General features: G+C 35.2%; 1 protein-coding gene across 6 annotated transcripts in view; it reads left to right on the forward strand.

Annotated features, from left to right (window-relative positions):
• LOC149804074 (leucine-rich repeat serine/threonine-protein kinase 2-like) overlaps nucleotides 1-26223 on the forward strand; it is a 327016-nt gene that overhangs the window by 286087 nt on the left and 14706 nt on the right. For all 6 annotated transcript variants that reach the window (XM_089953980.1, XM_089953981.1, XM_089953986.1 and 3 more), the window contains 5 exons: nucleotides 3219-3323; nucleotides 10346-10447; nucleotides 16424-16525; nucleotides 22234-22406; nucleotides 22591-22669. In XM_089953980.1, coding sequence (XP_089810106.1) covers nucleotides 3219-3323; nucleotides 10346-10447; nucleotides 16424-16525; nucleotides 22234-22406; nucleotides 22591-22669 — 561 coding nt within the window. The remainder of the gene's footprint in view (nucleotides 1-3218; nucleotides 3324-10345; nucleotides 10448-16423; nucleotides 16526-22233; nucleotides 22407-22590; nucleotides 22670-26223) is intronic.

Below are 26223 nucleotides of genomic sequence, written 5' to 3' on the forward strand. Positions count from 1 at the left end.
TGTGTGTTCTTTCTAGTTCTGGTCTTTTTGGAACTTTCCATCATGTGGGAGGATGGAATTTTCTTTTGTGAATGAGGGTAATTTCCATTCCTGAAAGGTAAGTACTGCAATAGATACAGGTAAAGTATTACATCATTAAAACGGGTTTCACCACCCAAAGTTGAGAAATAAAATTTGCACACTCAAGAAAATAATTAATAAAAGTTGTACAAAATATTAAAGACAATATAGTAAGAGGGATTCATTTAAAGTAAAAGAAAAGTCACCAATGTTCGTTGGTAATATGGTAAAATATATCACTATTGGTTAACCAAAGTAGTATTCTTTACTGGGAAGGAAGTTTTTATATAGTCCTTCATTATTTGTCAAGCATTTTATTTTGTAAATACATGTATGTAGCTTTAATAATTTTGCAAACAATTCATAACACTAAAATGGTATGACTTTGAGTAGTTTCTTGTATCAATTTATCTCTTGTAGTTTATGGTTTTAAGGCCAATTTATTACATTGAATGGTGGGAACAGTGATTTTCTGTCCCTGTAGTTTTAAGGCCAGGTTGGCCTCCTATAATACCTCCTATAATGAACGGTGGGAACAATGATTTTTATGTCCTTATAGTTTTTAAGGTCAATCTATGCTTCCTTTCACAGTGAAGGGTGGGAACAATGATGTCTTGTCCATATAGTTTTTTTTAAGGCAAACCTATACCTCCTATGACAGTGAAGGGTGGGAACAATGATGTCTTGTCCATATAGTTTTTTTAAGGCAAACCTATACCTCCTATGACAGTGAAGGGTGGGAACAATGATGTCTTGTCCATATAGTTTTTTTAAGGCAAACCTATACCTCCTATGACAGTGAAGGGTGGGAACAATGATGTCTTGTCCTTATAGTTTTTTTTAAGGCAAACCTATACCTCCTATGACAGTGAAGGGTGGGAACAATGATGTCTTGTCCATATAGTTTTTTTTAAGGCAAACCTATACCTCCTATGACAGTGAAGGGTGGGAACAATGATGTCTTGTCCATATAGTTTTTTTAAGGCAAACCTATACCTCCTATGACAGTGAAGGGTGGGAACAATGATGTCTTGTCCATATAGTTTTTTTAAGGCAAACCTATACCTCCTATGACAGTGAAGGGTGGGAACAATGATGTCTTGTCCTTATAGTTTTTTTTAAGGCAAACCTATACCTCCTATGACAGTGAAGGGTGGGAGCAATGATGTCTTGTCCTTATAGTTTTTTTTAAGGCAAACCTATACCTCCTATGACAGTGAAGGGTGGGAGCAATGATGTCTTGTCCTTATAGTTTTTTTTAAGGCAAACCTATACCTCCTATGACAGTGAAGGGTGGGAACAATGATGTCTTGTCCTTATAGTTTTTTTTAAGGCAAACCTATACCTCCTATGACAGTGAAGGGTGGGAACAATGATGTCTTGTCCATATAGTTTTTTTAAGGCAAACCTATACCTCCTATGACAGTGAAGGGTGGGAACAATGATGTCTTGTCCATATAGTTTTTTTTAAGGCAAACCTATACCTCCTATGACAGTGAAGGGTGGGAACAATGATGTTTTTTGTCCATATAGTTTTTTTTAAGGCAAACCTATACCTCCTATGACAGTGAAGGGTGGGAACAATGATGTCTTGTCCTTATAGTTTTTTTTAAGGCAAACCTATACCTCCTATGACAGTGAAGGGTGGGAGCAATGATGTCTTGTCCTTACAGTTTTTGTAAGGCCAACCTATGCTTCTTATCAAAATGAAGGGTGGGAGCAATTATGTCTTGTCTTTTAAGTTTTTATGACAAATCTATACTTCCTATCAAAATGAAGGGTGGGAAACAGTGATTTTTTGTCCTTATGGTATACTTCTGATCAAAGAAGGATGAGAACAATAATCTCTTGTCATTTATGGTTTTTAGAAACAATGTATACCTCCAGTCACAATGAAGGGTGGGGACAATAATCTCTTGTCATTTATGGTTTTTAGAATCAATGTACACCTCCAATCACAATGAAGGGTGGGGACACTAATCTCTTGTCATTCATGGTTTTTAGAATCAATGTATACCTCCAATCACAATGAAGGGTGGGGACACTAATCTCTTGTCATTTATGGTTTTTAGAATCAACGTATACCTCCAATCACAATGAAGGATGGGGACAATAATCTCTTGTCATTCATGGTTTTTAGAATCAATGTATACCTCCAATCACAATGAAGGATGAGAACAATAATCTCTTGTCATTCATGGTTTTTAGAATCAATGTATACCTCCAATCACAATGAAGGATGGGGACAATAATCTCTTGTCATTTATGGTTTTTAGAATCAATGTATACCTCCAATCACAATGAAGGATGGGGACAATAATCTCTTGTCATTTATGGTTTTTAGAATCAATGTATTGGTCCAATCACAATGAAGGATGGGGACAATAATCTCTTGTCATTTATGGTTTTTAGAATCAATGTATACCTCCAATCACAATGAAGGATGGGGACAATAATCTCGTCTTTTATGGTTTTTAGAATCAATGTATACGTCCAATCACAATGAAGGGTGGGGACAATAATCTCTTGTCAGTTATGGTTTTTAGAATCAATGTATACCTCCAATCACAATGAAGGGTGGGGACAATAATCTCTTGTCATTTATGGTTTTTAGAATCAGTGTATACCTCCAATCACAATGAAGGGTGTGGACAATAATCTCTTGTCATTTATGGTTTTTAGAATCAGTGTATACCTCCAATCACAATGAAGGATGGGGACAATAATCTCTTGTCATTTATGGTTCTTAGAATCAGTGTATACCTCCAGTCACAATGAAGGGTGGGGACAATAATCTCTTGTCATTTATGGTTTTTAGAATCAATGTATTGGTCCAATCACAATGAAGGATGGGGACAATAATCTCTTGTCATTTATGGTTTTTAGAATCAATGTATACCTCCAGTCACAATGAAGGGTGGGGACAATAATCTCTTGTCATTTATGGTTTTTAGAAACAATGTATACCTCCAGTCACAATGAAGGGTGGGGACAATAATCTCTTGTCATTTATGGTTTTTAGAAACAATGTATACCTCCAATCACAATGAAGGGTGGGGACAATAATCTCTTGTCATTTATGGTTTTTAGAATCAATGTATACCTCCAATCACAATGAAGGGTGGGGACAATAATCTCTTGTCATTTATGGTTTTTAGAATCAATGTATACCTCCAATCACAATGAAGGGTGGGGAACATTGGCCTGATATGGAACATCTTTTGATGCAGTGTTTTCAAACACTTCCAGACAGTAGACCAACAGTAAGTATCCATCTGTTCATCTGTCCATATCGATTTGTATATCCTTGTATCTATTAATTGTTTATCAGTCTTTGTATCTATCTATCTATCTAATATCTGTCTGTCTGTCTGTCATAACTAAATTTTCAATACAGAATTGGCATTTGAGCAGCAGTTAATGATTTTCATTGGCCTGCCTATGATTTGATATTGTCATGCATTTAGCATTTGAACCGTTTTGCAAATGTATCATGTTGATATTGTCATGCATTTAGCATTTGAACTGTTTTGCAAATGTATGATGTTGATATTATCATGCATTTAGCATTTGAACCATTTTGCAAATGTATCATGTTGATATTGTCATGCATTTAGCATTTGAACTGTTTTGCAAATGTATCATGTTGGTATTGTCATGCATTTAGCATCTGAACCGTTTTGCAAATGTGTCATGTTGATATTGTCATGCATTTAGCATTTGAACTGTTTTGCAAATGTATCATGTTGGTAAGTGTTAATATACTTCCTGTCAAAGTTGAATCTTTCTAGTTGAGGAAACTTGAGTTTTGTATAAGAAAGCTAAAAGGGGCATAATATCACAAAAATAAATATTTATGAATTTTGTGTTTATGTGTCATTCAGTATACAAATCAAACTGTTAGTTACAGATTTCTTGTTTTTATAGATTTCTATTTCATACAAAACAACAACCATCAAACATAGTTGATATAATATTAAAAATTGCAGAATATATGCTCAGTGCTTACTTCAAACTTAAAAGTTAGATATGAGTACAGGCCTACTCCATGAAAAGATTTAGATTTTGTACCCGTTATGAATTGAGGCTTAATAAAAATAACCATTGAATAATGTTGCACTGGTGTCTAAAAACTATTTATCAGTTATAATTCATTGCATTTCGGTGTTGCTGCGTAGTATCTACATTGAAGATTGAATGCATTGGATGTATCCTGCTCTGTCTTCATTTTATTTCTAATTGTATTGTTCTTAAAAAAAAAAAACAAGTAAATTACGATTGTTTAAAACAATCATGTTCATCATTTTGTTCTTTAAATACATTACCCAATCATAATACCTTAAGAGAACTACTACTAACTCGCAAATCAAGCCCTCCCAGATAAAACTTTTAGCTGAAAAGAGCTAAAAGTTATCTGTCCATCTAGGTGCCATTTGGCATAGTGATCTCCCCAAGATATAGGGATTGGTGAATATCTCATTTACTACTTCCACTTGTGCTGAGAAGCACACTCTCACAACGAGAGACCTCACAAAGCCAAAATCAAGGTTGATAAAAGTTGGAGGAGTTCTCACTTTATAGTGAAAGTATACTCCTATATTTCCAACTTTTCTTTCTTGCTATGTCGATAACGTTTTTCCATTACAATTTTACCACACTTAGTTGTCTTTACACATTTAATTATGCGTAGGTACCATTACGGGTAGCTTATATGGCTTCACAAATACATTTGGGCTGTAGTTTTAATTTATGTTAATATGCAGGTCCCTGAGACGTATAGAAAACTTACTGTATATACTTGCATATAAGCTCATTTGCATATAAGCTGACTCCCAAAACTGAACAGGTAAAAACATTTAAAAGTGCATGACCTGCACATAAGCCAACCCACAAATCCAAGACATCTCAAGATGCACATTGACAGTGCATTCCAAGACATCTCAAAATGCACATTGACAGAACATTCATTGACATCTCAAGATGCACATTGACAGTGCATTCCAAGACATCTCAAGATGCATATTGACAGTGCATTCCAAGACATCTCAAGATGCACATTGACAGTGCATTCCAAGACATCTCAAGATGCACATTGACAGTGCATTCCAAGACATCTCAAGATGCACATTGACAGTGCATTCCAAGACATCTCAAGATGCACATTGACAGTGCATTCCAAGACATCTCAAGATGCACATTGACAGTGCATTCCAAGACATCTCAAGATGCACATTGACAGTGCATTCATTTAGGCAAACTGATATTATACTAAGTTATGCATATACTTCTCTCAGTGTTGGCATGTATGATTATTAAATGGAAATGTCATAAATTAATATAATTTGTTTGAAATATCAATACATTTATTTAATTTTCTGTTTTCTTAGTGTTTCTGCCTATTTCAGATTTGCGTATAATTTGATTGGACAATGACATGAATTGACCATTCACAGGCTGCTGTAACAGTAACCTCTACCTTTTGACTCTAGTTAAATATTACTTGTTTTTGCATTATTGTATTAGAATTTGGTATTAATGCACCAGTAATGATATTTTTATTTTGCTATGAAACTGTAAATACCTAACTCGTTGAAATGTGATCCCAGTATGACCACAATGAACAACACTAGGGTTTGGTTCAATGCTTGCATCTAGGCCAGTGATCATGTTTACATAATGGTGCCACAGCATGTACATTGAAGGTTTCAACTTGCGCTGAATGAAGTACATTCCACTAAATGAAGTACATCCCTTGGATTTGAATCATAGGCACCACTGCGGTAAATTTAAATAAAATACAATAATGAAGTTTCAGAAAAAATGTTCTGAAAATTATTGTAATATCTTAAAAAGTGAGTTGTTAGCTTTGATATAAGCAACCATAAACAACATGTACACAGCTATGGTTGTTGTTGTTGTTGTTGTAGGGTTTAATGCCATTTTGCAGCACACGATAGGCTATAATGGCGGCCAGTATTAATGGTGGAGGAAGAACCCAGGAAGTCCCCGGAAAGAACCACTGACCCTCGAGAAGCTACTGGCAAGCTTTCTCACATACCCACATTGGCCAAATCCGAGACCACAGCTATGGTAATCCTGCTAATATTATGGAGTAAAAGGCATTTACACATCAAAGTACTGGCATAGCTGCTGGACAATATTCTCTCTTAACCCAAGCCAGTTTCAGGGTTTTAATGATTAACTGGCCGTGATTGCTGTCAGAAAACAAAAGAAAAATCTGCCAATTATAAACAAAGGAGATGCAAACACCCAGTGTTTGGGAAATTATTGCATTTACCCGTAGAGGTCATCCTTGAACCTCTCACAGGTAGTATGGTAAATCATGTTGATTTTTACTGGGATGCTTTGTAGCTTTATTAAATTCATATCCTGTTTTCCAGGTAACGTTATAAGGCATAACTCTGCACCAACTTTGTGCAGTAATAAGAGACAGGTGCAGAGCTACAACAGGTTTATACATTCTGCTCTATTTGCCTTACAGTTTAGACCATGGGCAAAGTGCATTAACAATATAGCTCAGGTCTTGAACAGAGCTTCTCAACATACTTTAGCCAATGCCATCACAGCAGCTGCTGATTTATGATTGGCTGAACGAGATGCACTGCTCTCCACCTTCCTCAAGAATCATCATAAGGCCAACCTGTGGTCACAACCATTTATCCTTTAATCTACTTTTTATTGGCCAGATCGATGAAGTACACAAACAAACCACTAAGGAGACAAATTTTCCCACACCTCAACCACAACACAGACACAGGGATATTTCAGGAAACCAGCAAAAGGAACCAAGGGACAGGACTCAAACACTAACCTCTGGCAAGTTTTCCTGTCATAGTTTCTCACATCAAAAACCACTGTTCTGATGAGCCAAAGTGAACAAAAGACATAGGTAGCGATCACTTGCACCAGAGTTACTCTGTCTCACTCTCTCAAATAACCAATGGCATCGTATCCACACTGCCTTTCCAACAGATCCCAGTTATGGGGGAAGCGCTCTCTATCAATTCATTCATGCCCCTTGGTTCTCAATGGAAACACCATAATGCATTTTGAATGCTCAAGAGGGAGACTTTGCAGTCAGCATGGACTTAAAAGACACATATCTTCATGTTCTTATTCACAAGGACTCCAGGAAGTTCCTACATTTTGCCTACAACATCTTTTATCAATCACCAGTGCACTTATCAATCCCTGGGTCTTCACTCTTCTGATCAACCATGTTATGGACCATGTCTGGACCATCTCGGCAGTGACATCAAGTTACCTTGACAACATCCTACAAAAACATCATGTGAATTATATACTAGAACACTATGTTAAAACATTTCACACTGCTTACAGATTGGCTTTCCTCCTCGACAAGGACAAATCTGACCTAGTACCATTTCAAGAATTTGTTTGGAATTCAACACACAGGTAAACAGAGTATATCTCCCCCAGGAATGGGCATTCAAAATCAGGATCATGGTGGGTTCATTACTTGAGGGATTCTCTCTACACATGGGAATTCCTTCACCCTCTGGCTTGCTCAGCACAGCAGCAGACCTCATCATCCTAGGTCGCTTTTATATGCACCAATTACAAATGATTCTCTTATCGCAGTGGAGGCACTGGACCAACCTATACCGATCTGCACTATTATGAGGTACCATCTGCAGACTTGGAGTGATCTAAACTTGGCTCATAGTGGATATACCTCTGCAAGTGAAACCACCAGAGGTGATGTTTGTATAGATGCAGGTACAGATGGCTGGGGGGAACACCTAGTACCATCTTTTCAGGAAGCCAGTGTTCTACTCAGGAATGGCGTCTATACATATCAATCTCCATGTTTTATATCCCACCTTTTTTCCTTATTCTCAACTCGAAAGGCATTTAACATTGTTTACTAAATAACATATTTAGTCTCAATAAGTATTTTTAGGGCACATAATTTGCATGGTATATTTCTTAATTCCTTCCTTTAATTTAATGATGGCTATTAACGTTTGTATAAATGGTACAGTAATGCCAGGTGTTCAATCCTGTAAGTTTCTTTGGTGGGAATGGAGATATCTACAGCATTCACAGTGATCATTCGTGGGATTGAAACTCACAATTGTATTATTATGGTTTGATTTTTGTTTTGGTTTATTTTCTGATTTTAGAATTGTTGTAGGGTTAAAAAAAAATAATAATAATGTAAGTCATGCTTGAACATAACATTCTATTTACTGAAGAAAAAATTCTTTGTAGAGTGATAATAATTATTTCATCACAACAATACTCACAGGTGATAAAATAGATCCATTTATTTAGGATTTTTTAAAGAGAAATGAAAATTGAAAGACATAATGTATTGATCAGGAGTTCTCTGCAAAAATCGGGAGATATGATGAAATCGGGAGGTAGGCATGGAGCGACCCGAAAAATTGGGAGTTTTTTTCTCCCTGTGTGAGATTTGATATGTATGGTCTCCTATGGGAATCATACAATATTTGCCCATATATAGCAAACACATGACTGTGAACTCCATTATTCATTTTTATTTTCATCTGCCATCACAGCAAGTCATGAATATCCATTGTTTATATTCTGCCATCATTTTATGTCATGACAATAATGAGTGTTTATGATCTGCCATCAAAGTAAGTCATGAATATCCAGTGTTAATATTCTGCCATCACTTTATGTCATGACAATAATGAGTGTTTATGATCTGCCATCAAAGTAAGTCATGAATATCCATTGTTTATATTCTGCGATCACATTACAGTGTGACTCCGCTCTATCACGCTCTGTTATAACATGAATTTGGATATAACACGGTCGTGGTGTGCTCCCGAAATATTATAGACATGTATTTTTCTCATTCACAAACAAAAAATTATTTCATAAAAGTATGGGAAAAAATGTAAAATCTTTATTATCATTTTGTGGAAGAGATCACATATGAATAATACATGACGATCATGGTGTGGCTTCTGAAATTTGATACGTATTTTTCTTGCACACCAAAAAATAGACTTTTATTCTTAAAAGTACAAAAAATAATGAGTAGAAAGTTTATTCTTGGATTGCATAGGGTTTCACCAATGTTTCAAACTGCAGTTGTTTTTCCTTATTGGTGGCAAAATATACCATCTGGCAATTTTTTGTTTATTGCCAACATTGTATTTCTGTTTAAACTTGTATTTACAACCACTGGTTTGGAGTGGAGAAATTCAGAGGCCCCACGAAAGGATCCACAAACTGGATATAAAATGCACTGAAATTTATCTATTGTTACGTAAACAAATTCATTGTCCATATTTACAAACCATCTTAACAGTGCATTGTTATATCATAATCCGCTTATATTGACATCTAGCATGAGTACTGTATGAGATATCTACTTTTTTTGTTGTTAACATTTCTGGTAGTAGAGATCATCCGGATGAGGTATTATCTCGTGATCTTTCTTTCATTGGATGTTCAGCCGCTCGCTAGTAATTAATATGTTTATGTAGACTGGCATTTTTATGTGGATGGTAAGTAAAATTCCTCTTCCTTTCACTTAGAATTAAATCCTTCAGAACACTCACATTTTTTGTTGTAATCCCTGTCATCAGACCAGAACACCTCCATCTCTGTTGTCTGTTGACCCTTTGTTAAATTTCTGATGCATGTGTGGAAGGCAGCATCACTCCGCTACCACAAATGTAAAGAAAAAAAACCATCTCACTTGTTGGTCTATTCAATAAGCGGGGAAGAACAGTAACTACAATCGACTAAACATTGGCCATGACATATTGAGTGTTTATGATTTGCCATCAGAATAAGTCAGGAATATCCAGTGTTAATATTCTGCCATCACATTATGTCATGACAATAACGAGTGTTTATGGTCTGCCATCAAAGTATGTCTTGAAATCCAGTGTTTATATTCTGCCATCACATTAATAATGATTTTGATATAAATATTTTAAAATTCTGCTCACTGTAAGGTCCTATATTATTTTATGTGATCACAAAATGATAATTATTTTTGTACACATTGTTTCAGGTACTTTGAAGAATGTTTTAAATATTTTTTATATGCAAAAGATTACATGACATATGATAAAATGATTTGAATGACGTATTCTACATACAAGTCAATTGGATTATAATATGAAGCACAGACATCATGGTAAAAAAGAACTTATTGGCCATCAGATATAGTAATGAGATATCTGGTTCAACACTGATCTCATTGGACACTCATAAATGAAGAATATTTAATGTCTAAATCTTTTCATTCCAGTCTCATGACATCTGGAAGCAGCTAAGTTCCCCAGAAGTTCTGAGCATTAAAAGAGTTTTACGAGTTTCTTCTGAGACCACAGTTGAATGTGTTGCAGTACAGGTTTGTTTTCATGAGCATAGTATCAGCAACACATTGAATTTTTTATAAACATTTTGCAGACACACAGCAGGAACAAAAAAATTCTTTAAATGCATGCATATGCAATTAAAGACCTGTATCTATGCTATTAAAGGCATGTGTAAACAATTAAAGTCTTATACAAAGCAATTAAAGGCATGTATGCATATAATTAAAGGCATGCATGTATGCAATTAAAGGAATGTGTGTAAACAGTTAAAGGTTTATACAATGCAATTAAAGGCATGTATGCATATAAATAATGGCATGTATGTATGCAATTAATGGCATGTGTATGCAAATAAAGACATATGCAATTCAAGGCAAGGCATGTGTGTGCATTTAAAGGCCTGTGCATCTGCAATTAAAGGCATGTGTGTAAACAGTTAAAGGCCTATTCAATGCAATTAAAGGCATGTATGCATATAAATAAATGCATATATGTATGCAATTAATGGCATGTGTGTATGCAAAATAAAGATGTACATTCAAGGCATTTATGTATGCAATTAAAGGCATGTACATCTGCAATTAAAGGCATCTGTGTAAACAGTTAAAGGTTTATAATAATAAGAATAAGAAGAATAATAATGACCTTATTTAAACAGGGTAACACAGTTAGCTAAGAACTAATCTACCTTGAGGCCCTAATACAAGGGAATTTATTTATTTTAGCTGAATCTCTGAAGCCACTGGATATATTGGGTTTGGAAGAAGGAAATAGAGTGGGCATTTCTAATCTCAACTGGAATACTATTCCAGAGCAAAGTTTCAGAGTATTGGAAACTTTTTAAAATAATTCCTTATTTGGTTTGGAAATTTTGTACTGTTTGGTAGACATGGATTGCAGATAGGCAGTATTACCAGGTAGCCTATACTGGAATAGTGATTGTAAATATTCAGGAGCACCATTATTGGATATCCTGTACATTAATTTGGCTTTTCTCAAATGGATTCGGTCTTTAATAGATAGTATTTTTAACCTACCAGCTAAATTGTCCTTGCTTTTTTTCTGGATTGATATTAGCCCAAATGCTTTTTTTTGAAGATGTGCCAGCTTTGCTATGTTTTTATCATTTGAATTACCCCATACTGTATTACAGTAGTTTAAATAGGGTTGTATGTAACTGTTATAAAATAGTTTTCTGTGCCTTTCAGGTAGAAAATGTCTTACCCTACTGAGAAGCCATAAACTTGAATTGACCTTTTTACTGATAGGCTTGATATGTTCAGTCCATGATAGGCTATTATCTTACAATGCAATGAAAGGCATATATGCATATAATTAAAGGCATGTAAATATGCAATTCAAGGTATGTTTGTATGCAATTAAAGGTGTGTGTGTATGCAAATAAAGACATATGCAATTCAAGGCATGTATGTATGCAATTAAAGGCATATATGCATATATTTAAAAGCATGTATGTATGCAGTTAAAGAGATGTGGTATGCAATTAAAGGCATGTATGTGTGCAATTTAAGGTGTGTATATATGCAAATAAAGACATATATACAATTAAAGGCATGTATGTATGCAATTAAATGCATGTATGTATACAGTTAAAGGCTTGTATATATGCAGTTAAAGTTATGTATGTATGTATGCAATTAAAGGCATGTATACATGCAACTAAGGACATATATATATTTATCAAATTAAAAGCATGTATAATTGCAATTAAAGGTATGATTATTATAAGTCCTGGATGATACAGATGTATACAATTAAAGGCATGTATGTACTATGCAATTAATACATATGTATGCAGTTAAAGGCATGTATGTTACAAGTCTTGGATAATACACGTGTATGCAGTTAAAGGCATGTATGTTACAAGTCCTGGATGATACATATGTATGCAATTAAAGGCATGTATGTTACAAGTCTTGGATGATACATATGTATGCAGTTAAAGGCATGTATGTTACAAGTCTTGGATAATACACGTGTATGCAATTAAAGGCATATATGTTACAAGTCCTGGATGATACATGTGTATGCAGTTAAAGGCATGTATGTTACAAGTCTTGGATAATACACGTGTATGCAATTAAAGGCATGTATGTTACAAGTCCTGGATGATACACGTGTATGCAATTAAAGGCATGTATGTTACAAGTCCTGGATGATACATATGTATGCATTTAAAGGTACGTATGTTACAAGTCCTGGATGATACATATATATGCAGTTAAAGGCATGTATGTTACAAGTCCTGGATAATAAATATGTATGCAGTTAAAGGCATGTTTGTTACAAAGTCCTGGATGATACATATGTATGCAATTAAAGGCATGTATGTTACAAGCTTTGGATGATGCATTTGTAACTTGCTTTGTACTCCACAGTCCCAAGTGTGATTGCAAAATTTTGGCATGTACAAAGGTACATAACTTTCCACCTATGGCAATTGGTTTCCTATTATGGGTTTTTCTTTGTTCTGCCATTTCTTCTACCAAAAGGGTCACTTTATTCTTTCACCTGCCTGTTCAGGTATATGTTGTACTATTCATTAAATCTCACTGACCTACATTAGGTTTTCTAGTTCATAAAGCTTCATATTTATCTAAATAAAAAGGTCCTAGTGATTAGTTTATTTCATTATTTAATGGGTGAGTGTAATCAAATTTGTTTTGCATATCAAAATACCATTGTAGCTGCATGGTCCCTCAAATATGGCATTGTGACAGAACATACTTTATATTATGACAATATATCACTGTGTATGATATGGCAATATTGAACTATGGCATAATAAACCATGTGGGTTTATCACATATCACATGATGTCAGATCAGCCAATAAAGACGTTGGCTCTTACAGAAATCAAGTGGGGGCCCTGAGTGGCCGAGTGGTCTAAAGCGTTCTCTGTTACGGATCACTGCCATCTCACCTCTGTCTTCGCCGGTTCGAGTCTCGAATTCAGCCAGTGTGGGTATGTGAGAAAGCTTGCTGGTAGCTTCTCGTGGGTCGGTGGTTCTTTCCAGGGTTTTCCCTGGTTCTTCCTCCACCATTAATACTGGCCGCCATGTATAGCCTATCGTGTGCTGAAAAATGGCGTTAAACCCCACATCAACAACAACAACAACAACAGAAATCAAGTAATAACATTTATTATTGCAGTTATTTTAAAATAAACAAACTTACACCTAGGCCCTATGAAAGGAATCGATATCCTCAAAACATATTTTTGTTGTAATTGTTCATGGTTTAGTGTATTTAGCTCTTGTATCATTCAGAATTTAATTTCAATACCATTACTGACTCCATGGCTCCACACAAGGGAAGAGCCTAAGGGCAGGAGTTGTACTGAGAGAAACTGAGAGCTTGATGGTGTTATATTCCAGATATGAATTGAATTCGTTAAGGGATTATTGATGCAGGAACAAGAGTGGTATTTTTAGAAAGGTTATGTAAAGATCCAGGAACAAGAGTGGCATTGTGAGAAAGGTTATGTAAAGATCTAGGGGCAAGAGTCATATTGGGAAAAAGGGTGCATGAGGATCCAGGGGCAAGAGAGGTGAGAAAGGGTGTGTGAGGGTCCAGGGGCAAGAGTGGTAGTGGGAAAAAGGGTGCATGAGGTTCCAGGGGCAAGAGTATTGGGAGAAAGTGTGTGTGAGGATCCAGGGACAAGAGTGGTATTGAAGGAAAGGGTGTATGAGGTTCCAGGGGCAAGAGTGGTATTGGGAGAAAGGGTATGTGAGGATCCAGGGGCAAGAGTGATATTGGGAGAAAGGGTGCATGAGGATCCAGGGGTAAGAGTGATATTGGGAGAAAGGGTGCATGAGGATTCAGGGGCAAGAGTGGTATTGGGAAAAAGGGTGCATGAAGTTCCAGGGGCAAGAGTATTGGGAGAAAGGGTGTGTGAGGATCCAGGGACAAGAGTGGTATTGGGAGAAAGGGTATGTGAGGATCCAGGGGCAAGAGTGATATTGGGAGAAAGGGTATGTGAGGATCCAGGGGCAAGAGTGATATTGGGAGAAAGGGTATGTGAGGATCCAGGGGCAAGAGTGATATTGGGAGAAAGGGTACATGAGGATCCAGGGGCAAGAGTGATATTGGGAGAAAGGGTATGTGAAGATCTTTGGGCAAGAGTGATATTGGGAGAAAGGGTATGTGAAGATCCAGGGGCAAGAGTGGTATTGGGAGAAAGGGTATGTGAGGATCCAGGGGCAAGAGTGGTATTGGGAGAAAGGGTATGTGAGGATCCAGGGGCAAGAGTGGTATTGGGAGAAAGGGTATGTGAGGATCCAGGGGCAAGAGTGATATTGGGAGAAAGGGTATGTGAGGATCCAGGGGCAAGAGTGATATTGGGAGAAAGGGTACATGAGGATCCAGGGGCAAGAGTGATATTGGGAGAAAGGGTATGTGAAGATCTTTGGGCAAGAGTGATATTGGGAGAAAGGGTATGTGAAGATCCAGGGGCAAGAGTGGTATTGGGAGAAAGGGTATGTGAGGATCCAGGGGCAAGAGTGATATTGGGAGAAAGGGTATGTGAGGATCCAGGGGCAAGAGTGATATTGGGAGAAAGGGTACATGAGGATCCAGGGGCAAGAGTGATATTGGGAGAAAGGGTATGTGAAGATCTTTGGGCAAGAGTGATATTGGGAGAAAGGGTATGTGAAGATCTTTGGGCAAGAGTGATATTGGGAGAAAGGGTGTGTGAAGATCTGTGGGCAAGAGTAGTATTGGGAGAAAGGGTGTGTGAACATCTTTGGGCAAGAGTGGTATTGGGAGAAAGGGTCTGTAAAGATCTAGGGGCAAGAGTTGTATTGGGAGAAAGGGTGTGTAAAGATCTAGGGGCAAGAGTGGTATTGAGAGAAAGGGTGCATGTGATGATGTTATATTCTAAACATGAAGTGAATTGGTAAAGCAGTTATGGGAATATAAGTGATGAAAGAATCTTTTATATAAAACTGAAAAAATATGTATTATGCTTTATAATTTAAGTATTATCCCACCCAGCATCAGGAGTGGCACTGACAGAAGAAGAGTATATGATGATATTATATTCCAAACATGTAACGGATTGGATAAGGGATTACTGGGCTACAAATACTGGAAACAACTTTATCAAAAGTTTAATCAAAATGTGTTACCATTATACATTTTGATACCATGGGCACAACCACTCCAGTGGCCTAGTGGTTAGAGCATGTGCCTTGGATGCAGGAGGTTGTGGGTTTGATCCCTGGCCGAGTCATACCAAAGACTTATAAAAATGGTACCAACAGCTGCCTTGCTTGGTGCTCAGCATTAAGAGGTTAGTGTTAGGACTGGTCAGCCTGGTGTCAGGATAATGTGACTGGGTGGGACATGATGATACCTGTCTGCGGCATAATGCCCCAGTGCTAGACATCACTATAAACTGTCACACTGCAGACATCATAGCGATATGACTGAAAAATTGTTAAAGCTACTTTCAAAATCCAACATCCAACACACACTCGCACACACACACACACACACATACTCATTATTATAAACAAGTATATTATGTAGTAGGTTCTATATGAAACAAAATAAGAAGGAAACCTATAGCTTTTAGGTTCTGAAGGTCAAAGGGCATAGTAAATCTAACAAGAAAATAATAGTTTCTGTACAGTAAGTTTTGGTCAGTATTTGCATACCTTGATTGAAGGTCAAGGACACTGAGACCCTTTGGTCAATAATCTTGAGAATCTACCATACCCTACTAGTGTCTCTATTATTAAATAGATAGCTGGCAAGTAATGTCCTGTTCACTCTAATCTTGTGTTAGATTGGCTTATATGCAACCTGTCATTTTTGTTCTTCTTTCTTTCATAAAATTGGTATTACTCTAGTAAGAAAAGAACTCCTTTTTCATGAAATTGGTATTACTCCAATAAGAAAAGATCTCCATTTTACAAAATTCTAGGTGCCTATATATATATATATATATATATATATATTGTAATCTTATCCTCTATGGACAGGAGTGTAGTGTGAATGAAATTTATTTATGGATAGCCAGTGGAAACATGGAGTCTGTCCAGCTGTCCAGAATACATCTTCAAGACCCAGAAGGCAAGGTTGAGGTTGGTATGGCAACATTACAATTACAACATTACAATTTCAAAAACATTCTGTACTGAATACTGTAAAAAAAAATTAAAAGAAGCTTTTTACATTCCTTTCTGTCAGAAGGCAGATTTTTATTAGGTTGGCTGGTTTTCTGTGTAGTTGAAGGTGATGGTCCTAACAATGTAAAATCAGGATAAGGACTATACATTAAAAATAATCACACATTAGAATTTTGGGGAAACAAGCAAAGGTGTGTGTGTGTTTCCACAAGAAAAACCTGTATAAAATGTTCACAATTTTTAGAGGAATTTGTTTAAGATGGTAACAAAGCTATTGCATAGCAGCCTATTTAAGATGGTAATGAAGCTATTGAATAGCAGCCTGTTTAAGATGGTAACAAAGCTGTTGAGTAGCAGCCTGTTAAAGATGGTAAGAAAGATATTAAATAGCAGTCTATTTAAGACAGTAACAAAGATACTAAATAGCAGTCTCTCTCGAGCTAAGTTCTTCACATTCTGTGTATAGTCTTATCACTTTAATACTCCAAGTCATCAGTGTTTTCAGTACTATATGGGTAAATATGTACTTTCACTTTTCTTACGTTAATAGCAGATATATTTCATCATTTGGTACAAAGAGATTATTTTAATGTGTGGCCAAGCATGTCAAAATATATCATTTTTGGTACCACAGGATGATATATATCCTGTATTTATGCAGGAAAAGAAAATTTTCTTATGCTGTGCTTGGTCTAGAATCAGAGTTCAGAAGATTAAACTCACTTTTCAGCACAACACAACATCCATTGTGTAAATTTAGCTCACTTTCATAGGTTGATCATATAAATATCAATGACTTATGAGAGCAGAAAGATTGGAATAACTAAATCTATCGCAGTAAATTAGAATTGTGACATTTTGTAAACTGTTTGGTCTCATTTCTGACAAAAAAGCAAGTCTATGATTCAGCAATGCATTGCAGCAGGTTTATCACTGGTCAAGGAAGTAAGGTGAATAGAGATGCAAATGGTGTTGATTCAAATTTTTTAAGCAAAATTTAATTTCCATTGTCTTGAATGTGTTGCAGTTGCTATTTGTTCTATCTTGCAAAGTGCTTGTTTTTGTCACAACAGGTATATCTTCAGTTGGTGCACTCAGTCAAGCATCACATGGCATGATGAGAAAGCTTGTATTTTCATGTCTGAAAATATACAGATTTATTATATACTTATCAATTTTTGGCCCAAGAATGAGCCAGAATTTTACTGTCAAATTCCAAAGTAGGAAACTGATACTGTCCTTTTCTGATTCCATGTTAGTGTATTCTCCAGTGAGGGTAGAACTACTCTTTCCTTATGGCTTCCTATTAGCTGGGCTTAGGATATAAACTTTACTATTTATTTAGCTGTTGATACCTTGCATGATGCAGAATTTGTCAACTGCACAGTAGAAGTCGTGTTATTAACAGTAATAGTTGGAAAATGAGTGACTGTTTTTGTGTACATTTCATTAACAGTAATAGTAGGGAAAATGAGTGACTGCTTTTATGTACATTTCATTAGCAGTAATAGTAGGGAAAATGAGTGACTGTTTTTGTGTACATTTCATTAACAGTAAAAGTCGGAGGGGGGGAAAATGAGTGACTACTTTTATGTACATTTCATTAGCAGTAAAAGTCCGGGCAAATGAGTGACTGTTTTTGTGTACATTTCATTCATAAAACTTATATTCATGTGTATGTCAGCAGATAAAATTGCTAGGTGTAATGACTTTGAGAACACTGTTTTCATGGTTACTATGCTATCCTGTTCTATGGAGTTGGAATGTTTGTTGAGAACACTGTTTTCATGGTGAATATGATATCCTGTTCTATGGAGTTGGAATGTTTGTTGAGAACACTGTTTTCATGGTGAATATGCTATCCTGTTCTATGGAGTTGGAATGTTTGTTGAGAACACTGTTTTCATGGTTACTATGCTATCCTGTTCTATGGAGTTGGAATGTTTGTTGAGAACACTGTTTTCATGGTGAATATGCTATCCTGTTCTATGGAGTTGGAATGTTTGTTGAGAACACTGTTTTCATGGTTAATATGCTATCCTGTTCTATGGAGTTGGAATGTTTGTTGAGAACACTGTTTTCATGGTTACTATGCTATCCTGTTCTATGGAGTTGGAATGTTTGTTGAGAACACTGTTTTCATGGTTACTATGCTGTCCTGTTCTATGGAGTTGGAATGTTTGTTGAGAATACTGTTTTCATGGTTAATATGCTATCCTGTTCTATGGAGTTGGAATGTTTGTTGAGAACACTGTTTTCATGGTGAATATGCTATCCTGTTCTATGGAGTTGGAATGTTTGTTGAGAACAATGTTTTCATGGTTAATATGCTATCCTGTTCTATGGAGTTGGAATGTTTGTTGAGAATACTGTTTTCATGGTTAATATGCTATTCTGTTCTATGGAGTTGGAATCTTTGTTGAGAACACTGTTTTCATGGTTAATATGCTATCCTGTTCTATGGAGTTGGAATGTTTGTTGAGAACACTGTTTTCATGGTTAATATGCTATCCTGTTCTATGGAGTTGGAATGTTTGTTGAGAATACTGTTTTCACGGTGAATATGCTATCTTCCTCTATGGAGTTGGAATGTTTGATGAGAACACTGTTTTCATGGTTAATATGCTATCCTGTTCTATGGAGTTGGAATGTTTGATGAGAACACTGTTTTCATGGTTAATATGCTATCTTGTTCTATGGAGTTGGAATGTTTGTTGAGAACACTGTTTTCATGGTTAATATGCTATCTTGTTCTATGGAGTTGGAATGTTTGTTGAGAACACTGTTTTCATGGTGAATATGCTATCCTGTTCTATGGAGTTGGAATGTTTGTTGAGAACAATGTTTTCATGGTTAATATGCTATCCTGTTCTATGGAGTTGGAATGTTTGTTGAGAATACTGTTTTCATGGTTAATATGCTATTCTGTTCTATGGAGTTGGAATCTTTGTTGAGAACACTGTTTTCATGGTTAATATGCTATCCTGTTCTATGGAGTTGGAATGTTTGTTGAGAACACTGTTTTCATGGTTAATATGCTATCCTGTTCTATGGAGTTGGAATGTTTGTTGAGAACACTGTTTTCATGGTTAATATGCTATCCTGTTCTATGGAGTTGGAATGTTTGTTGAGAATACTGTTTTCACGGTGAATATGCTATCTTCCTCTATGGAGTTGGAATGTTTGATGAGAACACTGTTTTCATGGTTAATATGCTATCCTGTTCTATGGAGTTGGAATGTTTGATGAGAACACTGTTTTCATGGTTAATATGCTATCTTGTTCTATGGAGTTGGAATGTTTGTTGAGAACACTGTTTTCATGGTTAATATGCTATCTTGTTCTATGGAGTTGGAATGTTTGTTGAGAACACTGTTTTCATGGTTACTATGCTATCCTGTTCTTAGGAGTTGGAATGTTTGTTGAGAACACTGTTTTCATGGTTAATATGCTATCTTGTTCTATGGAGTTGGAATGTTTGTTGAGAACACTGTTTTCATGGTTAATATGCTATCTTGTTCTATGGAGTTGGAATGTTTGTTGAGAACACTGTTTTCATGGTTACTATGCTATCCTGTTCTTAGGAGTTGGAATGTTTGTTGAGAATACTGTTTTCATGGTTAATATGCTATCCTGTTCTTAGGAGTTGGAATGTTTGATGAGAACACTGTTTTCATGGTTAATATTCTATCTTGCTCTATGGAGTTGGAATGTTTGTTGAGAATACTGTTTTCATGGTTAATATGCTATCCTGTTCTGTGGAGTTGGAATGTTTGTTGAGAACACTGTTTTCATGGTTACTATGCTATCCTGTTCTGTGGAGTTGGAATGTTTGTTGAGAATACTGTTTTCATGGTTACTATGCTATCCTGTTCTGTGGAGTTGGAATGTTTGTTGAGAACACTGTTTTCATGGTTACTATGCTATCCTGTTCTATGGAGTTGGAATGTTTGTTGAGAACACTGTTTTCATGGTTAATATGCTATCTTGCTCTATGGAGTTGGAATGTTTGTTGAGAACACTGTTTTCATGGTTAATATTCTATCTTGCTCTATGGAGTTGGAATGTTTGTTGAGAATACTGTTTTCATGGTTACTATGCTATCCTGTTCTATGGAGTTGGAATGTTTGTTGAGAACACTGTTTTCATGGTTAATATGCTATCCTGTTCTATGGAGTTGGAATGTTTGTTGAGAACACTGTTTTCATGGTTAATATGCTATCCTGTTCTATGGAGTTGGAATGTTTGTTGAGAACACTGTTTTCATGGTTACTATGCTATCCTGTTCTTAGGAGTTGGAATGTTTGTTGAGAACACTGTTTTCATGGTTAATATGCTAACTTGTTCTATGGAGTTGGAATGTTTGATGAGAACACTGTTTTCATGGTTAATATGCTATCCTGTTCTATGGAGTTGGAATGTTTGTTGAGAACACTGTTTTCATGGTTACTATGCTATCTTGTTCTGTGGAGTTGGAATGTTTGTTGAGAACACTGTTTTCATGGTTACTATGCTATCCTGTTCTGTGGAGTTGGAATGTTTGTTGAGAACACTGTTTTCGTGGTTAATATTCTATCTTGCTCTATGGAGTTGGAATGTTTGTTGAGAATACTGTTTTCATGGTTACTATGCTATCCTGTTCTGTGGAGTTGGAATGTTTGTTGAGAACACTGTTTTCATGGTTAATATTCTATCTTGCTCTATGGAGTTGGAATGTTTGTTGAGAATACTGTTTTCATGGTTACTATGCTATCCTGTTCTATGGAGTTGGAATGTTTGTTGAGAACACTGTTTTCATGGTTAATATGCTATCCTGTTCTATGTAGTTGGAATGTTTGTTGAGAACACTGTTTTCATGGTTAATATGCTATCCTGTTGTGTGGAGTTGGAATGTTTGTTGAAAACACTGTTCATGGTTAATATGCTATCCTGTTCTATGGAGTTGGAATGTTTGTTGAGAACACTGTTTTCATGGTTACTATGCTATCTTGCTCTGTGGAGTTGGAATGTTTGTTGAGAACACGGTTTTCATGGTTAATCTGCTGTCCTGTTCTATGGAGTTGGAATGTTTGTTGAGAACACGGTTTTCATGATTAATATGCTTATAATCCTGTTCGATGGAGTTTGAACGTTTGTAATAATAAGTAAAATGATTTCAGTTTGTGTGGTCCTATGCTGAAAACTTGCATAAAAATCCCACAAAAATGATTAGATTATAGTAACTATATTAAGTACACATAAATTGAGGGTGGCTTTTTATGCTGGGTTATTATTTATAATACATATTTTCAGGTGAAGTCAGTTTCATGATTTACAGTTGTGCAAGTATGAATTTTAGAACTAATCATAATGAAAGACAGACTTTCCAAATAGTGGTTGAAACTTTAAAGGATTTTAATGTTTAAAAGTGTTGTTACCTGGATCTCTATGTGATGAAGATTTAAAAAAAAAATTTTGTTTAGATAATTTGGTTTCAAAGAAGGACTCTTACTTTTCTAGTGCTACCTAGTCAGTAGTGAAGTGTGGTACACCCAGTATTTGACATGTGACTGATTTGACAACGCCATATCTGAGAATAAGTCCATTACCCCACTTTTCAACATTTTATTATATTTGGTCGCTGGTTTTATCATCATAGAAATACGGTATTTCTTTTATTCCAGGGTGCAATGTTCCGTTACGGTAGAATCTTGTGTCTGCAAGCAGTGGACTCAGTGTATTTGCTGATAGGGACACAGGCCAATCGAATCTGGCTTTACAATACTAAGACACACAAGTATGAACACTCCACTGCCGAACTTCCTGACTCAGTTCTTTGCATGCAGCTTATTAGAGGGTATGATGCTATATCTCAGTCTCAAATATTTATGTTTTTGTATTTTTGTCCCAAAATTTATTAAATCCAAAATATTAAGAATAAGTTTGGTAAACTTTCTAAAATTTATAAGGTTTGTCAATCGACTGTTCACTCATTTGTTAAGGGTTGGTTATCATAACTCAAAACTTTTATTTCATTTCAGGGATCCAGAGAAAAGGTTACTTTTGGCAGGCCTGGCCAATGGAAAGATTGCAATGATTCCAGTTGAAGAACTTCTTCAGGTATGAATTATACAATCCTGTCATAAATCATTAATACGTATTATTCCCTCTGTGCCACTTAAGATTGCCAAATCCACTGTGTGTTTTCGAATTCATGTATGATTCTGTTCATGCCATTTTTCACCATATTCAATTTGTTAATATAAGGCCAAATAAAACAGTATGTGTGGTTCTGGTTACCAGACTGACACTATTTTTATCTGCTGACTACATTTTTGCTGAATGGTTTTGCACTGTGTGCTAAGAAAATTCCACTCACTGGTAGAATGATCCAAGAAAAAGCAACAATTTTATCAGTTGAAATGGGATATGACAACTTTACCGCAAGTATTGGATGGTTGCACAGATTTCAAGTCCGACACTGTTAAGTGTTCTGTCCTTATTGGAGAATCAGCTGAAGTTGTCGAAGATTGGAACAAAAGACTAAACAATATATGCAGGAGATATGACAGCAAGGAAATTTTTAATTGTGACAAGACTGGTATGGTTTTTAGACTGTTACCAACAAAGTGACAAATGATGTGATCTGTAACATAATTATAAAGACAGTTTTAAAACTATATCAATGGTTATTCATAACATTCTTTTGAAAATGATGAAAAAGTTTATTTCACATTGATTTCACAACATGCATGTGATTTTTAAATGTACTTGTTGCTTTCTTTATATGTATTTACTATTCACATTTGTCATCCCCCTCTAGAAAGGCCACCATCATTATAAGGCCACTTCCCTGCTGCAATAGGGGTGGCCTTATAAGAGGGGGACTACTGTATTTGTATCACCTCAAAAGTGTTCTGTTATAAATCCGAAATCTAACCCAGCTATCTTGTTACACCATTATGCCATGTTACATCACAAACATTTTTATTTCAGAATTGTTTTGGTCTGAATATATGATATGCTCCCCCCATGTTTGTTTCCACTAGAAAAACAGGAAGATGGACATTCTTTTAGTATTATTATTAATGCTGTTATTATTTTCAGTATTATTAGTAGTACTAGTAGTAGTATTTTTAATAGTAGTAGTAGTCATAGTTGTGGTACTTAATATTCAAGCAGGATGTCCTTTGAATAAAAGATTTTCATCTCTAAATGTTATTTTATTTATAATGTAATGAGGTTATCAACATTTAATGAAATAAAGAAAATATGTCGTTGCAATAAATATATGCAGTATTTAGATAAATAGATTGAACAAACTTGTTTTGTTATTTTTATTTTTGCTGGTTAGGGGGTAGCAATAATACCATTATCTTTTTCAGTTAACAAACCATAAATCAATTCAGTTACTTTAGCTTCCATCCTGACCTTGGGACATGTTTCCCACTGTTTGGAAACAAAAATGTGTAATTTCTAATTTCAGTAATTGCTAGAAAAATCATTGATTTAGTAGGCAAGTAAAAATTTATATCAGTCAAAAACCAGTTTTTCTTGATTTGGAGGAGTGATTGGGAAAATGTGATAAAATATTGTCTTAAATTTTTTGTTTAGCTTAAACAAACATGTATAAAAAAAAATTATACAATATAATTATGGAATAATAATGACTTCACAACACTGGTTCCACCACATCATTTTCTGATACAAAGATACTTGGTCACTCTCCTCCACTTTCCTTTTAGATGAATACCATACCCATAAAAAACATTACATTTTAGGAACATAAACTTAAAATGATTTGCAAATGATTGAGGCTCACATAATTGCTGGTTTTTAGCATAGAAATAATGCAAATATTAATTTCAATTAAAACATCATAAATCAATTAATTTACTTGGCTTTCATCATGACTGTGGACATGTTTCTCACTGTTTGGAAATGGTTTCTAATTTCAGTAATTATTAGAAGCATCATTGATATTGTAAGCAAGTGTAAAATTTTTATGTTAGTCTAAAACTGATTATTCTTCTTGTGGAAGTGTGAACAGAAAATGTGATAAACATTCAGTATGAAAAAATTGAATATGAATATACTTGTATAAAGTTATACTATCTAATTATGGAAAAATAACTGCTTCACAACACTGGTACCAATACCATTATTTTCTGATGCAGACATGATTGGCAACCCTTGTACAGTTCTATTTTAGATCAATGTTACCTTGCATGACATAAAAATAAAATGATTTTCAAAATTGCGCATTATTTTTTATTGGTTTTGAAAACTGAGCAGTTACTAATTTTATTTCAAACCTGTAAATTGACAGCTGTTGATATTATGGATATTAAAGCTTGTGTTGTTCAATCTGTGTATCACATTTCTTAAAAAATTCCTAGCAGATTTATGTAACTGCAGGCGATCCTTTGTTGTTTATAGTTATTGTTTTAGTTTTCAAGAATTAATATTGTTACTATTTGAAGAATGAACCAGTTAACAAAATTTTATGAAAAAATACACTGGTTGTAACTGTTATTACCAATCTGGAAATTGACAGATTTATTTAAAGATTACATGTATGAAATTACAGTGTAATAGTGAGTGAATTAAACGTAGCAAATGGTAACATGGTAGAAATGAAGCAAAACCCGTTATTTATGTATAAAATAAATAATATATATGTACTTATCCTATTATTTACAGCATGCTTTTGCAAGAAATTGGCAACATAAAATACAATTCCATTTAATGTTTACTCCACTTAGTCTTTGTTTACATATAGTTCCACATGCCCCTTCAGTGCCTCTTTGAAAAATCATGTTCCGAAGGCAATTTAGAAAGAATGTAGAAAGAGAGAAATGAATGGATAACATTGTTTTTAAAATATCTGAATAGTTATTATTCCTGGAATTTCGTTAATACAATAATGAAGGAACTATTATAGCGCAATCTAGTAATGTAGGTCTAATTTCTCACACGTAGCGATATTTAGGCAGCAGCCATGCAACAAGGAAAATGACAGTGTTACATAGATAGCAAAATTCAAGAATGTTTTAGTTTTTAGTGATTAGCGCAAATGTGCTCACCTAAGTTAATATGACAACCCAAAAATTTTCATATAAATTAATAAATCAGTGTAAATACCTCATGTTTGAGCAAGCCTGTGCTTAGATTTTATTTCTAGTTTCAAGTTGGTCAAATGTAGCATTTTCTCTTTAATTTCCTATACAAGCCCATGTTCAAGAGTCGTGTTTAGGTTTGAAAAAGAAATTTATAAGCATATTTAATGCAGAATAGGGTGATTTATACATTGAATAATACAATGAGACACAGAGTTATGATATTTATAAGAATTGTTATCCCCATAAAAATGGGGACAGAAAATGGCCCTTATTCAATATAGTCTTTTGACAAAAGGACCAAAAGCAAGATAGGGGAGAAAAAAAACAACTAAGAAAGGGATGTTGTTTTTATTTGGCCTAATATGCATCTTCAGGTTGAGTTAGATTGTACAGTTTAATACATTTTTTTTTACATCACCACTTAACACCCAGTTCTGCCTTGAATGTACTGTAACTTTACAGCAATGCTGCATATTTATTTTTTTGCCTGTAAGGATTGTAATTAAAGTTTTTATGAAAAAATGAAACTGCATAATATAGAAACTGCCCAAC

Source organism: Sinohyriopsis cumingii, chromosome 3 (assembly GCF_028554795.1).
Source record: "Sinohyriopsis cumingii isolate HCF-2022 chromosome 3, ASM2855479v2, whole genome shotgun sequence".
NCBI lineage: Eukaryota > Metazoa > Mollusca > Bivalvia > Unionida > Unionidae > Sinohyriopsis > Sinohyriopsis cumingii.